This window comes from Paralichthys olivaceus, chromosome 18 (genome assembly GCF_024713975.1).
Source record: "Paralichthys olivaceus isolate ysfri-2021 chromosome 18, ASM2471397v2, whole genome shotgun sequence".
In the NCBI taxonomy this organism is placed as follows: Eukaryota; Metazoa; Chordata; class Actinopteri; order Pleuronectiformes; family Paralichthyidae; genus Paralichthys; species Paralichthys olivaceus.
In genome coordinates, this window is record NC_091110.1 from 17,474,012 (window position 1) to 17,490,850 (window position 16,839).

A 16,839-nucleotide genomic window follows, 5' to 3' on the forward strand; every position below is an offset into this window, starting at 1 on the left:
TGACTGCTCATTTAACACATGCACAAATCCACCTGAATATCCCCCAAGAAGCTCCGAGGACATGCCGGTGAGTGAGTCGGCCACCTTTACCGCTGAGCCGACACCCACGTTCACAGCAGGCTGTTAGAAAGCAGAGTTGGGTTTAACTCTCGTCCCGCAGTGACATGAGATGAGATTACTGACCCTGAAGTGTTACACCGAATGCTCATCTGAGCATGGTGCAGCGGATGTAGCTGACAGATTTGACTTTCGAGTGCCTTCAAACCCGGTGAAACCACATCTCTGTGCCATGTCAACTTCACACTCACACGTGTACCCACTCGTCCACTGACACACACAAGCTTCTTAAATATTTAAATGAGAGCAACATGGGTGGGCACACATTCCCAAGAAGCGTTGCAGCTAACAGTCATATGATCTAAACCCACACATCTTGCAGAGAACTATGAAAAGTGTATTTTTTGTTTGGTAAGCATGTACCACACAGGTTATCTTTGCATCTGACAAAAGTAGGACCTGATCCCATCACGCCCACAGGCAGCTTCGTGTCTCTGAGCACCTGCCGTAGTTAACTCGTAGCCTGTGGGCAGAACCATTTCTGAGCCGATCGCAGCATCGGTGTGAAACTTACTTTGCCGAAGTCTCTGACGTCGAAGAGGTCGAAGGGGTCGAACAGCTCACTGTTGCGAAGGCCGAACTTGTCGTGGCAAACCTTGAGGAATGTCCGGATGTTCTTCAAGCACAGGAACTGCAAAAAAACAAACAGAGGACAACGACAGTTAACTGCATGTTCAGATTTCTGATTCCAGGGATAACGTAGAGCCAAAAGCCTGAAGTCATACCTGCTCATATCGGCCAATAAACGTTGGTCGATGTGAGACTTTTAGCTGATGTTTGCCAAAATGCACTGAAACTATTATAGAATAAATGATGTTGAAAAAGGTATTGGCTATTGGGAATGGTGAAGTAGAAGTAATTATAGTTCGTTGTTATTAATATTATTTACATTTACATTTAAATGTTTACGATGATCAATTCAATGATTTCTGCTCCTGAGCCTGATGCCTCTCTCTCTCTCTCTCTCTCTCTCTCTCTCTGATCCAGATACGAGTCTCTGAAGTCAGAGCTCAGACAGAGCGTCTTCAGACAAGCCCGCCGGCAAAGACCCGCCCCCGGGGTGAGCGTGGCCTATTGGATGGACACACTGACCTCGCACTGAAAAGGTCGGAGGTCGCCAATCTGACAAACAACAACCATGGGACTATCTTCAAAAGAGACTTAAGAATCAAGACTTTTAAATTGGTTGGATCTGAAGTCATTCAGGAATGTGAACTAGAGCTTCGAGGTATTTAAAGATACAGAAAAGGCGACGGAGAGGAAAGAGTCTGTCAGTAATTAAAGATCATGCTTTATGGTATTTTTAACTTCTTCTCAGAATTACACAAAACTGTACAGCTTTTGTTTTCTTAATCTTCACTTTGTGCATGATTTATTATGTCAATTTGTCATTATGTGCCATTGCCAGTGTGTCTAATCTACCGTGTTCCACGTCTGGTGGAGAGAAACAAGCCAGACCAGTATTTTGGTTTATATTCCTTTATTGCAGATTGATATCTGCTTTCGCTACAATGGCTTCTCCACACCAGTCACAGGAATAGAACGTAGCCAATGAGAACTTGAGACAGGTGATTCACATGAGGGGGAAGGGTTCATATAATAAGGCGCCTGCAGAAGCCAAAAATATGCATAATAAAGCACATAATAAATACTCTGGTCGTGGATAATGATGGTTCCCAGTCTCTAAAATATGCAATCGCACAGATAAACCTTCAGGGATGTGGAACAGACCAATAACTGCACAGGAGTATTGAAATATTAAAGATCAGGATAACTGCCTCCCATCTTCCATCTCTCTCTCTCCCTCTGTGTGTGTGTGTGTGTGAAGAAGACATTACCTTGCGTGCAAATCCAGATGCTGCTCAGATATGCCCTTTCATTTCTCTGAGCGTGAGCGATATGAACTAATGGCCACGGAAGCAGAATGTACACGCTAAATAGATTTGAGTCGGGAAGCCGACGTGGAACAAAACTCTCAATTGTCTGTTTTTCTGCTGAAAGACAACACAACACACTTCATCCTTATGAAGGCTGTCGTGTAAAACTGGAAAGAGCAATCGGCATCCTTCTACGTCACACTTCTCATTCGACTCATCGACACCAATGTTCTGACATTAAACCAACTAAGAGTCTGAATAGAACACCGCCAGCTGATCCTACATATATCTGATTTATTTTCTCAGAGATTCACACACAATTCTCTGAGAAATCAACTATCTTGCACAATATTGAACAAAGTGAAAACTAATTCTGGATGCTCCCCCAGATTCCGATGTGCACCAAAATATAGGACCCACATCACATCCCTCTACAGAGTTTAGTGGAAATCCATCCTGTAGTTTTTGTGTAACGCTGCCAGCCAACAGACAGACGAACAAACAGATGAAAACATAACATCCTTGGCGGAATGAGGTCAATAGTTTGAATATTCCATGTAACTGAGCCGTTGGATTAAATATGAGCTTCACTGCAGCAGCAACAACATCTTCAGGTACAGAAACTCACTGCAGAGCCTCCTCGCTCCGCAGGAATAGAAAAGTGCACAATGTTCTCATTTGAACCTTCCAGTTAAACTGCAGTTTGATGAGCTTCACGGTTTCCTGTTGCTACAATTGACAATGTGGGACTTCAACCGCATCAGCCTTCCGTACTAATTAGCTTCCACGCTTTGGATGAGGCTTGAAAAGACAAATCAACTCCCTCTGTTCCCACTCCAGTGATTTTTCAGATGAGAGGCAGCTCCATCTGATATTTTCTGGTATTTTGTGGTATTTCATTTGGCCTCTGCTGGCCACACCTGAGAGCCCCGCTGACTCATTCTCATTCTTGTGCGCACATCTGCTCAGTCCCAGTGTCATGGGTGTGAACCCCATAAGAGAGACACACTGGCCAGTGAGGAGAAATGCGATTGGCTGGCTCGCCAAAGTGACATTTACAGTTCAGCTGCGAAGGTTATCGTGCCTGCAGATCCTCACGTGCAGTGGTGAAAAAGCTCCAGATATGAGAAGGTAACATTTGCTGGAGTGGTTTGGTGAGGGAGAAGGAGAGAGGGGCTCTGCAGATATGGATCTGCAGGGGGAAGATGTGTCTGACATTCTAATATATGTTTGGCGATAAGAGAGCCGGGGTAGTGGTAAAAAGAATTGCTATGATCTAGATGAAAAAAATACACCATTTCCTGTGGAGTGGGGGAGTGTGAGTGCACCTGGGAAAAAACAGAGCGCGGTCATCTCCTTGGGCTGAGGCTGCCCTCAGCACAATCCATCTGAAATTACCTCACAGTGGCCTGCAACGCATTAAAGCACAGATACTCCTCCATTTCTCACTGTGTCATGAGAGTGTGTTACGCACACAACAGCCTCAGACACACAAACTCAGCTGAACTGATTCAATGCCGACAGAATTCAAAGGTTTTGCACTTATGGACATAAACTATATTTTAAAAAAAACACACAATTAACTTCAGGCTACTGTTTAATTAATAATAGTTCAAGATTGTTAATTAACACAAGTTCCTAATTAAAAAATACCAACGAGTTGCTGGATAATGATGAATTTTCTCCTTTATCTGATTTAGAAGACTGAACAGTTTTTTTTGAAAAATAATAATAGTTGCAACCCTCCTTTAAAGAAAATAAAAAACTGGACAGGGGCAGATACAAGATCTTTCCCTATCAGGGGCCATAAAAGGAACCTCTACATGGAGGGGCCACATTTATGTCCAACATCCATGAGCAATTCTTTACTCAGTGAATTAAACTGTTGGTTACCACTGGCTCTCCAGATCAAGACGTGCATTATTAAATGCAAAAAGCTCTTCATTGCATTTTAATCTCAACGCTATTTTCAACAATAGTGATGAGTTACTGAATTGCCTCAGTTTGTGAAAGGGTCAAGCAACCAGTGACTGGACTTGGGCACTTCAGGGGTCAGCCGGTTTTCACTGTGGCCAAAGGGGCATTGGGCCCCGTCTGGATCCGCCCATGTATCTTCAACACATTACATCACTTTTAATTTTCAGGACAGCAGACTGGATCATTACTGCACGACAGTTTCACTCTGTTTCATTATACTGCAGAACTGTGGCGTCGCCGTTTCAAGCCACAAAAAGAAACATGCGGTTTTATGACTAAAACGTTGCAATAAAAGTTGATTGCAAGTGAAGCACATTAAGCAGGTGCTTGTTCCCAATTACAAGCAATTATATTATTAATTCTTTTTTTAGCACCTGTCACAAAATGGTGGTTCGTGTTGTTTTGTCAGTGTCTTGCGATGGAAAATACTTTGCGAATGCTGAAAGTGTTTAGTAGAAAAAAATCTTCACAGCTACACAAGAAAAAACACAGAAAATGTGCAACATTTCTAATAATCAGTTCTGAACCACTTGCCTCAAGTGTTGACCATCGTGTCAGCCCACCTGTCACAACTCTGAATACTGGCTTCTGAAAATCACGCTTTCAAGACTTTCAGTCCTGAAAGCAAGGGCAGCAATTACCAGAGTCAACTCCCGCTGTAATCATGAGCACTAAATCAGACTTTTCACAAATTATAACAGAGGAAAAAGAAGGTCAGAGAGAGCGAGTGGGGAATAAAGAGGCAGAGGAAAAGAGAGGAGGTGAAGAGAAAATGATAGAGAGAGCGATTGCCTGTAGGTGGACTCACAAGGCGCATGGCTCGTGTGCTCCACTGGAGCGTCGGCTCGGATTTTGACTTCTCAGTCAAGAGCAAACAACTCTTAAAAGAGGTAGACTTGTTGTCAGGAAGGCTGGAGAGAGACAGAGAGGAGAGAGAGGAGGGAGAGGAGTGAGAGGAGGGGAGGCAGGAGGGAGAGGAGCAGCAAAGAGTCAGGTAACAAAGAGCCGTCACCTCCCTGACAAGCCCATCTACTATATCACTACGCTACATCATACACAGAGGAATAATGCATAACTCCTCTGGGAGGGTGGCCCTTATGTGCACACTCTCCGAGATGCTTGTATCTGACGAGATACAAATTAGAGCATCCTCATAAAATCTGAACAACAGCATGTTAGAGAAATGTGATGCAGGGAAAACAGGGAGATATGGATATGAGGGTGAGGAGGAGGAGGAGGAGGAAGAGGTGGCGTGTTTTCCCAAAACCTCAGCTCTTTGGTGTCGGAGAGGAAGGAGGGGCTGGGAAAGAGAGAAGTCGACCCACAGGGGAGAAAAAGAGGGAGAAGCTGTGACAAGCTGAGAAACAAGAGGAAGCAGTTACGAAAATGCACAGAAGTGATGTGAACATGTTTCCTGGATCAATCATCTCCCTGGATCTACAACATACTGCAAACACAATAATAACACCTTGTGTCTGGCTCACGTTCTCTTTCCACCGTCACACACTGAGGTTCTGGAAATGATTTGTGTTGGTTGGTCAATTTGGGGGCAAAGGAGAATAAAAATGTGTTCTGCTTAAAAGTTTAAAAGATCATCAACAGAATGTAAGGAACAGTTTTAACGCAGTGTTAAAGGTTGTGGTAGTGATGCTATCCTCAGAATGTAGCTCATGAAAGGCTTTTATTTCTTGTTTCTAGAAGTTTTAGTGAACAACAAAGTTTGGGAAGGTAAAGATAAACAATATGTCTTCCATCAATGACGTACGCGGGTCAACGCCCCGGACTTGCCCTTGATTTGGTTAGCATGATTTCAACACATAGCCAATTCTTACTCATTGGCCTTTTAAAGGAGCGATAATCTGCAGACTGAGGTGAGTCACGAAGATGATCACATACTCAGAGAGGAGTCAATGAAACAGACGGGTGGCTGTCTGGGAACTGTGTGGGTTCTCTCTCTCTCTCTCTCTCTCTCTCTCTCTCTCTCTCTCTCTCTCAGACACACACAGACACAAAAGCACACACAATCCCCTCGTGTTGTGTCTTGGGCAGTGAATCATTCCACACCTCCACAACAACAGGAAGGGGGCTCTCAGCAGGTGAGAGAGCAGCAACGAGGAGCTCATATTAAGCCAAGAGAAGGCTGAGCTGTTTCCGACAAGCTGCACACACACAAAAACACACACACCTATACAAACCCGCAGATACGCACACGAATGCTTTCTGCAGGTGATGATGGATCTCGTAAACTTTGCGCTTGGTTAATGATCCTACAACCGAGGGTGTTGATTGCTTTCGGGTAAGGAGAGATTTAGTGATCGGCGCTGGAGCTTTCCAAAAATACACCTCATCAGAATGCTTGACTTTGCAGGAAAGGTCCATTATAGTAACATCTCATTCAGTCTCGGCTAAAATGGAAAGAATGAAAGAAAGAAAGAAAGAAAATGTGCTCTTGTGATAAATCGTCTGCCTGCGGGATGTTAGCACTCTGCAGAGCTTTCATGTAGCTGCACTGTTAAGGAAAGTACTGTTAGAACTTATAGTGTCGATAGATTAGACTCCTTTCACTGATCCCAGTTTCAAAAAGAGGAAAACTAACGTAAAGATAATCCAAATATGCCGAAGCAGTCCAGCAGTTCAACAATATGATAAATCCTCATTATCTAATAAGTACATAAGTCTGAAATGATACTGTTTCAACCAAATTTGGGGATTTTTGCTTGAAATATTACAAATGTGGTTAATCAGTTATCCCATTAGCTTCAAAATAAATGTTATGCTGATGATAAAATGTCAAATAATCAAATTTCAGCTGAAGTCTTTGGGTAAAAGACTAACTAGTGCTCAAAATAACAACATCTCGAGCAGATAGGTAAACCAACAATACCAAGTCAATGCCACTAATACCATGATAAACTAGCCTGCCAACAGTCAACCCAGCAGTGCATTGATGTTCTCAATTCACCAGCAGCTGGGATCAATAACAGAGCAGATAAACAAAACACTAATCTGTTTTTCTTTTCCAAACTTTGCAACATAATTCAATCCAGAGTTTTTCAAACATCACTGACTTCAAATGTCTGCGATCAATGAACGCTCTTATTTAAAATCAATATCTGCTTTGATCAACGTTTGAAACCGGCGAAACGGTTCCTCCGAGTTTCCCAGGGTCCGAGATCTCAATGTTTAGAGAGCGAGTAGATTGTTAACGATACTAAATGAATTGCTGTGTTGAAAGTAACCCGGAGTTTAATGAGTTATCATGAAAAATGTAAAGATCTGTGTTTGCACTTGGACACCCAGCTGAGGCAGGTTAGTACATTCTCAGGCGGTGTATTGTCCCCGCAGCGGATTAATGGACTGGGGATCCCACTTCCAGGTCACCCAGATGTTTAACTCAGTGAGGGGAAAGGCCCTGCTCCTGCAAATTAGAGAAGCGGACGCCACATGAATAATTCATTGCAATAGTATGCAAATGTGTTCATCTTATGCTATTAGCCCTAAAAGCCTGTAAGCAGGTGTGGATTGACCAGAGTTTGAAATCTCATCAGCAGACGAGGCAGAACTGCTTCGTTAGTGAGGCCCACGTGGCTCATGTTAAAATGTGAAAGTTAAATAGGCTAAGTACAGTTTTTAGAGAGAGGTTAATCTCCATTACAAAAGAAGATCATTGGGCTTAGAGCGCCGACTCTGGGGGGAGAACGCCGCCGTGATTGTAGAGCATGACTCCATAATTAAATCAAGTCCACCTTCACCTTTACACCGGCCACTCGTTAAAAAAAAGAAAAAAACACCATCAGCGTTCGCAGATAAGAAGCACGAGGAGGAAAGCATTCGCTGAAAGTAGCATGCCAGCAGTAACGTGCTCGGAACATGGACACGTCAGGGCATTCGTGAGGATAGAGAGGCAGTGAACCTGACACTGACTAAGAAAAGGAGGCTCCTTCCTGGAAGAGGGAAGCTTTTGTGTGGGAGAGAGTGAAAAGAAAGAGAAGGAATATGTCTTCAAGGTACAGCTCTTCTCTCTACTGAGGCGGAAACCACCACGGCTAGGGACAAAACTGCTCTCATGGATGATGGAGAGAAGGAGGAGGAGGAGGAGTTTTAAAATGCCAGCCATGTATTTCATATTTTATTTCATTTTTTTATGATAATATATATATAGATAGAGAGAGAGAGAGAGAGAGTTCAATGTGTGATAATGTTGGCGGTACCACCATATTAATCCTGGAATATTTCAAAGGGAAATTTTGCACTTTGAATACCTCGTGTATAAGTATCACACTTTCTTCTGCAAAGACACAATCGCATATTTCAAAGTTTCTGTCCTCCCTCTTCCCTCTTTAGAAAAAGCTGATTTTTTAACATTGGTGTTTTGCCATTTTTGCCAGAACTCTTTTGCAGATTATTTTCCAGACCTAAAACATCTATTTTATATTTAAACAAATTAATAATCCATTCTGGTTATATGTGTTTTATATTTACAGCTTGACAACCTCATTAATAATTTGCGTAAAACTACTTTAAACCGACTGAGGAAGACAAGTGGTGACCTTCACAAATAGTGGCGATGAAGAAGAGCTCAAGAGCGAGTTTTAGACAAAAGAGAACAAGAGGCATCGACTATTATCACCTTAATTCTACCTGACTTGATTTTTCAATTTCCTCTGACCTTTCATATATTTTTCTTTCTCTGTGGACCAGTAATAATTCATAAAGCCTCTTTTCTCTGAAGTGGTATAAACTGCACACAAAAGATTTGCACTCTTTTGTTTTTTGTAGCTGTTTCTGAGTCGTGCGAGACGGGATTCACCTTTGGATGACCGCCTATATCTCCATTTCCTGTCAAAGAGGAGGCAGTTGGTTTTCAGGACAGTTTCTAATAAATATCATCATCATCATCATCATCATCCTCCGTGCCCTGCTGCCTGCCCTGTATTTCACTCTGATATTGTTGCCCCGTCAGTCTCAAGGAATCAGCCCGAGGATACAGAGGAAAAAACCCTTTTACGGCCAAGATGCTAAAACATCCTGGTGCAGTCCTCGAGATTCTCGGCTACACTTCATGTAAATATGAATCTATAGTGTAACTAAGCAACAGGCCATGCTGCAGACACTCAGGAGAGCGGTGTGTGTTTGAGGCATTTCCACTCCGGGCTTAGCCGCAGACTCGAGGCTTGATGAATGTGAGAGGGAGGTCCGTCGAGAATCCCAGACACCCATGGATCAATGGCCACGTAATTTATGACATCAGAGCAGGGAGGGGAAGGCTGCATTTATCTTTTCCCCCGCTGAGTTCCCTCCTCACAACTTAAGGCTCACGGGAGCGGTTTAGCTCCCCCGTAAGAAATGGTACCTTTCACTTCTTTCCACGCAAAAGAAACCCTTGCATCATACGTGTAACATTACCTCAATGAACATCCTAACTGTGCCGAGCTTGGACACATTTAAAGTCCATTAACGGTTTTGGCAGAGCTGAGTTGGCTGTGGGCTTATACACATATGTCCAAAGAATTAACAAGGAACTTTAAATCTTGCGCAAATTGATGCATTTTGACAAAGCAGATAACACTAACATTCGATTAACCCTTCATCTCACATGACTCATCAAGAACACGGATACTTCTGTGAATCCAAACCAAATGATGCTTCCACTAAAAACATACATGAAGTTTATGGTTTATTGTATTTTCAATGTGCTCGAGGGCCAAGACAGTGAAATCTGAAACCACTGTTCAAGTGTTTGTCAGTCCTTTGTTTAGGGCGGCCATCAGGTACACAGGGGGACGTAGCTCTGGGCTCTTGGTGGCTGCGATTATCTCCAAGGTGACTAATGCTATTAACATGGAGAACAGCCTGTTAATTACCCGACCGGCTCTGGGGCCGAGCTCGGCCGCTTTAATCATCATAGCCACAGCTTGGATAAACAATCATTCAATCACACAGCGCCGGCTTTGCTGCGACACACAATACAGCAATCAGCCAATTTACAGATTAAGTGACTGGATACAGTTTACGTCCATTCAGTGGTGCACTGGACAGAGGTTTCCACTGGGCACTCAGCCAGAGTGAATGAAACATGAGACCACAGCGATACAAGCGTTAACCCACTGTATGGTTTGATTTGAGAACGACAATCACAGTGGGAATAGTCAACATCTCATGTTTGCACGCTCTGCGCATTCTGATAATCTGCCGTTTGCACAAAACACTTGTTATCAGTCGGAGCTGCACCTTTGCCAAGAAACACAACTGGTTCTATTGCAGCAATTGTAGTTTGATATTCTTTTTTAAACAATGACCAAAGTAAATACTAGTTCCTGATTGGCTGGCAGTCGCTTTTAATGACGCCTCAAGCAAACATCATACTGGCCGCAGTACTAAATACGTGGGGGTAACCATGGCGACATTGCTTCTAATTTCTACACTCTGGAGTTCACTGAAACCTAATCATGAGTTAAACTGACTACAAAAACTTTAATTAATGGATTATGGTTTGGACTCATGGGGCACGGGGCACTTTAGTGCAGACTACAAGTGCATTGGCGCTGAGCAGAGCACATACATCCGACAGAGCTGAAAAATCCTACGCTTGACTGGATAATTCTTATGGTAGAAAATGTAAAAGAAAAAAAGGAAGTGATCTGCCAACCTAAGCAATTGAATTCTTCAGACCTGGAGCCCCTTAAGTTTTTAGTCCGGTTGATTCTTCAGAGACAGGAGCTAAAACCAAGAGCACGGAAACCTTTTCAAGACATAACACAAAGTAATATTAGCAACCTCAGTATGAATAAGTGTATAAAAACACGTACAGTATGTTTTTTGTGTGAAACCGTGGCACCAATCAACAGTATCTGCGGGCTTATAATTTTGACATGACACAGGTTAATGGGGGATGTGACCTCTGTCGGCAGGAAGGAGTGAAAGTTTCTCCAGAGCCGTCTGTGACCCAGGAGCTAGGGCTATGCTGAGAGGGCATCAATTCTTCATTCCAGTGGCTCATCTTGACTCAAACACGTCAACAGCCTTGGTCTAAATGAAGCCACTTTGTTTACACTTAATCGTGACAGCTTAAGGTCAGTAAATACTGTCCTCTGTCACATTGCATCACATTGTCACAACTATTTTTTTGGGCCCTTGTCACTGCCGGTGCAGCCGCAATCACAAACATTATGTATTGGGGGCCACACTTTCTGCTTATACTTGTCCTGCAAATTACATCGGAAAGCTTGTTGGCACCGTCCCTCGCAATTAATCACCGTTGAGATAAAGGCATTGTCAGCATGGAGAGAAAAAGCTTAAGCGGAGGTGGCAAGGGAGGGTTAGTGAGGATGTTTTTGTTTATTTCTGAGCTTCATGCAAAGACGTTGAGGGAGTGAAAACCTGTCAACTTCGTGACAGTTAATTATCCATTTACATGGCTCCTCCGACATCATCTCACGTGTCACCCACACCTGTCGCTGTGATCTCCTCTTCACCGTTCCTGCTGAAATTGAATGAACTTCTCTCATAAATATGACCCAGCTGTCCGGGCTGCTCCTTTAAGGTAGCCGGGTGCTAAATCGGAGCGATCAAATGGCAAAGAGCGAAAGGAAGGGGGAAAAAAAGAAAGGCTTAAATCTTATCTTTTCAGACCCAGTGAGAAATAATACAGAGAAGACTGGATGAGAAAGAGATACAAAGAGCCTTGTCAGATGGATGTAGCGGTGGCGGAGAGCAAGGCGGGATCAAACGTCCGGTTTCTGCTGGTAATCCTTCTCGAGAGGAGACGAGGAGGAGGGGGAGGAGGAGGGCAACTGTGCCACAAAAAGCAAATGTTATTGCCCTTTTTTTTTTTTTTTTTTTTTTTTTCAATCCAGCAGACGAGGCAACGCCAGCCTCCTCCACAGATCTCCAGACAGTCTGGCACAAGGGCCACAGGAGGAAACCCTCGGACAGATCAGAGCCCTGAGCCTCCAGCATGGAAAGAGTGTGTGTAGACTGTGTGTGTGTTTGAGAGACATAGAGGAAGACAGTGTGTGTGTGTGTGTGCACATATGTAGCTGCTTATGTCTTTCAGATGCAACACTCTTCCTGTTCCGTAATTGGAGGTTTTAGCCCACGTACAATGTCTGGAAACCACAACATGGCAGCAGTGTAGAGGAACCCATAAAAACACAGGGTTATCCTTGTTTTTATACCTCAATGATGACATTCAGAACACATGTTACGTGTTAAGACATTCAACAGATATGTGGAGGACTTTAGCACCAGAGACTAGTTTATATGAAAAACTATAAAACATTTCACACACGTTTAGAAAATTTATCAGGAATATTTTATTTTTTCAGCCAAGTCTTTTAGCTCCCTGCACACTCAGACAGTACGGGGAGATATTCGTCACATTACCTTAATCACATATGAGAAAATAATGTTAATAGTATCTGTGCAAGTAACAAGAGTAAAAACAGACACAGCTACATTCTTTCAAATTCCCCATAGTTGTTCCAGTAAATTATCAAACAGGAAAATTGCTTGACAGATTCAGCAATAATCACAGTTTTCTGTCTGAAAACGCATCCAAGTCCTAATCACATTTGTGAGCCAGTAGTCCAGTGAAAACAAGACCTCAATCACCACTAACAAACCTCCTCATAACTACAGGGTGGAGGAAGCCAGCTCATGTTGATGGGTCTGGCCCCGCTCCCATTCAGACATGTCCTGAAACCTCACCAGAACTTAGATATGGTCCATCATCACAAAAAAAAAAAAAAAAACCTCTCAAGATCCTGGAGAGGCTGAGTGAAGGTTGAGCTGTTTATTCTCACATGACAACCATGAGATTAACCAACAACTGAAAGAGCAACACGGCCAATCATCGACAGCTAAGTGATGCTATGAGCTACGGTTTCAGGAGCGTCCCGGAGGGCAGAGGTGAGAAAATCTAAGAGGCAGAAGCAGCTTGATAAACCAGCTCTCTCTTCTACATCTCCCACGCAGTTGGACGCCGCCCGCAGCACTTCTTTAAAAATAGGAGGGAGAAAAAGCTGTCACTCTGGATTTAGCCTACTTTCCAACATGCCCATTAATTTCAAAGCAGATGGCGAAAAAAAAAAAAAAAAAGAGAGTGGGTTGGAGGGAGGGGTATCCTCTAAGCTGCTAAATAACAGAGTGGAGAGTTTCAGATGAAAGTGGCAGCGGAGAGTGTGACGACCCGGAGAAAACAGGGATGGGTGAGTTATTTTAGAGGAGATCAGAGGCTTATCATTTATAAAGATGATTATTCTCAGGAGTTTACAGGTCAGGTTACCGACATCAAAAGATGACGCTGCGAGAAACAAAAGAAACCCACTGAGAAGTTTTAACCCCCCCCCCTCGTGCAGGTATACATCAGAGATGGTTTCTGAAATGAAATAAAAGACAGAGATGGAGAAACAAGCCAGGCAACAGATATACGTCTCTATAAGACAAACATTCCCCGCAGGCGTTGCCATAAAGACCTCACAGCCCCCGCACAGCGCTGATAAAGCTATAAGCTGGGAGCAAGGTGAAGCAATCAACTCAACTGCAATCAGTCCATCTGCAATTAATTAACACGCAAGCCCCTCCGTGAGTTCAGCTAATGCACAGTGTTTGGTAAATCATATCGCCAACAAGACGTCCTCAAGGACAATAATTAATCACGAGATCAGCCATCATGACGAGCGTCCTCCAGAAGATTTCCACATCAAGGTATCTACACTCGCACCCAAGTGGGACTTTCCTCATGTTTTCATTTTTTAAAAGCTGCTAAAGCGTGTCGAGTTTTTACCGTCATGTGAGTCAGAAGGGGACGGATGGACGAGCAGCAGAGGTGGAGGAAAAAAAGACCAGTCAGTGGGTTTGTCTCTGGGGGACAAACGGAGCCAAGTGAACTCCCCTCTCAAAACGAATCGAACACGCCTGTGACATGACGTCATCGCCTCCCTCACCAGGACACCAGTCATCGGCAAAGAGGAGAAGAAAACCAGCTGAAGGAGCCAGGACGTCAAAACAAACCTGGAGCCGTGAGGAATAAAGGCGATAAGATCCACATTCAAGTTGCATAATTTAAAAAAAATACCTTAAACAGATTTGTGGCCTGACACACACACACACACACACACACACACACACACACACCTCATGAAGGGTTGTCAGTACATTTTGAGCAGGTCCATCTTTTCTAATAATTACGGTAAAGCTCTGATGTTTCCTGGAAGTAGAGTCTGTCATTTTTTTTTACAAATTATAAAATACAACTTTTTTCCCGCTCAGTCGTTTCCACGTTGTATTACTGATGACGCTGCTGTCACAAAGATCGAACTGCAACACGGCTCCCGTTATCAAACTGGCGACTGTCCAACGCAATGAGCAACAGTCACAGTCCTTATTTGAACCTGAAACCCCAAATCTCAGTGAGACGATAAAGACGTGGTAAATCAAACAGTGGATGTAGATGTCATAGAACTCTCTCTTTAATCTGACCACCAAGTGTGTGTGTGTGTGTGTGTGTGTGTGTGTGTGTGTGTGTGTGTGTGTGCGCGCCTGTCGTTTGATATTATTCCATCGCTCTGCTTGCTCGGGCTAATTTCACCACAGAGAGCTTCCGTGTTTTTCTGTTTGTTTGTTACTGCTGTGTTTCCTCCGAGACGACTGGAAGCTGTGACACGTTAGAACAACAGCTCTCAGCGCAGATTTAAAAAAAAAAAAGAAAAAGAAACAAACACTGAAGCATCAGAGTTTCAGATGAGAAATCAGAGCGTGGCATAAAATATGACAGAGAAAGTCCACCTTAAATAACAAGGCAGAGAAAGGACATACTCGTCGTGTATGAGCACTACCACTGTGCTGTACTTATACTCTGTACTATAGTTCCTTTTGAACTGTGTCCAACGATTCAGCCAAAGAGAAGAATTCAACTGATTCAAAGGACAAAATGAAAAACCTGATAGTTACTACTTCATCCAGGAGACGAAGATAATGGGCCTAGCTAGAGTCGACCCTGACCTCTGACCCCTTGAGTATTTCTGCCAGAGGATTCCTCCGTGAAAATCAATAAAACACACCATCGACGTGCGCTGTAGCCTGCCTGCCTACACACACACACACACACACACACACCTCAGGGTTCCCGTGAAACAAATACAGCAGCACAATGTCGGTACATTATCATAGCAATGAAAAACCTGATGAAAAACACTTCTATTCAAGCTCTGACAGATGATGCTGGTCTGAGTAAACCGCGGTGGAACAGTCATTTCCATCAGCCCTGTGTACACACCGGGCGTCACAGGACCGATCCCGGGCTGGAGCCGCCGGCCTCGGCGAGCAGATGCGGGGAGAGGTAATTATTTGGATACTGATGCGAGCGAGTGGGTGTGTTGAGAGCCTAATACTGTTTGGCCATGGATCTGGTCCACTCTATTACATGCAGGGGAGCTGGCAGAGTAATGGAATATTTGATGAGCGCAGACACACAACATCAAACACGGCGAGGCTAATATCTGCGAGCCGGACAAGTTCGACAGTCATTTTTATTATTATCCTGACACGGGGCGGAGGAGGAGGAGAGGACACCTGACAGAGTACGCAACACGCATGATGAAAGATTGTCCCCCAGGTCAGATTCACGGGTCTAACGAGAAGTGTTGCATGTGAGACGTGGAGAACTTCTTCAAGACCCAAGGGTGTCCTTTGAAAGTGGACGGGACAGAGATAGTTGTTTTCCCGGTTGACAGCCGTCCAAAACATGTGAGCTGTGCACTTCACTCCTGAGTTGTTGAAACTTTATTTGTCCGATCACACGAACCCCATCTGATGTCCGCACATTCCAACCAGGGACGTTTAGATCTCTGTGATATTAGAGCCCGACCAATGAGGGGTTTTCAGGGCTGACCCCACACAGACACAAATCTCTGGTTAATAAATATTTTTTGTGCAGTGAAAATAATGGCAAAAGCAATTTCAAACAAACTCATGTTAATTTTTGCCGATTTTAACTGAAATATTAATAATTCTGAAACACAGATCAGGAACATTCATTTAGATGAAGCTTCTTGTTTCATCACTACTCTCTTCGTCTGAGCTCGGACTCTTCAGGATCAAAAACGCTGACGTCGCAGTAATCTCTCGACTCCAGCATCGTCTTATCTGCTTTCTCTCGACTGGAAACACAGCTGTTCAAAAAAAAAAAAATCTCTGGAATTTCTGTGGCAGATTGCGTCACAACTGAAATCTGTGTAAACTATAGCACAAACTGTGTTTGTCTTGGTTTTTGTTACTCAAGTTTTGTGTTTGAGGGAAGGAAAGATTCTGCATCACATGGTTGTAATGTCGAAGGAACAAAAAACACATTTTTTAAGGGGAAAGCTTGAGGTTTTGGTTAAAATTGAAAAAGACATTGGTTCCCATTTTATGCTTTTCTAAGCTTTTTTCAAATTAACCAGAACAGATATGTTTTCAAAACCTTATCCAAAGTTCTCTGGATTAAATCTGCATTAATCATCATCTTCACTGTGTAAGCCTATAACGCAAATATTGCAGGTATGTATGAATATCTGATTTTAGCAGTTGGATACATTAACTATTTAAAAAACTTTATTATGAAGAAACTGCTCCGGCCACAGTGTGTTTTCAGTAAAGCATTTTCTGCGGCTAATTTGAACGATTAAAATCTTTAAGGTTAAACAAACAGGTAACAGCTGCTGTTTCCATGTGCTGCGCATATTCTGCACTTATTTATTAATTTAGATAAAAAGAACATTTTAATTCTGGCTCCGTGTATTACAGTATCTCGGTTTAATCAAACTTACATTTTACTTGTACTTGCTGATTATTTGCCTGGGCAGTTTGCCCGAATACTCTTTAATCT

At 43.3% G+C, this 16,839-nt stretch overlaps 1 protein-coding gene across 12 annotated transcripts in view; it reads right to left on the minus strand.

Annotated features, from left to right (window-relative positions):
* vav2 (vav 2 guanine nucleotide exchange factor) overlaps positions 1-16,839 on the minus strand; it is a 160,125-nt gene that overhangs the window by 113,302 nt on the left and 29,984 nt on the right. For all 12 annotated transcript variants that reach the window (XM_069513271.1, XM_069513270.1, XM_069513266.1 and 9 more), the window contains exon 2: positions 632-748. In XM_069513271.1, the coding sequence (XP_069369372.1) occupies positions 632-748 (117 nt within the window). The remainder of the gene's footprint in view (positions 1-631; positions 749-16,839) is intronic.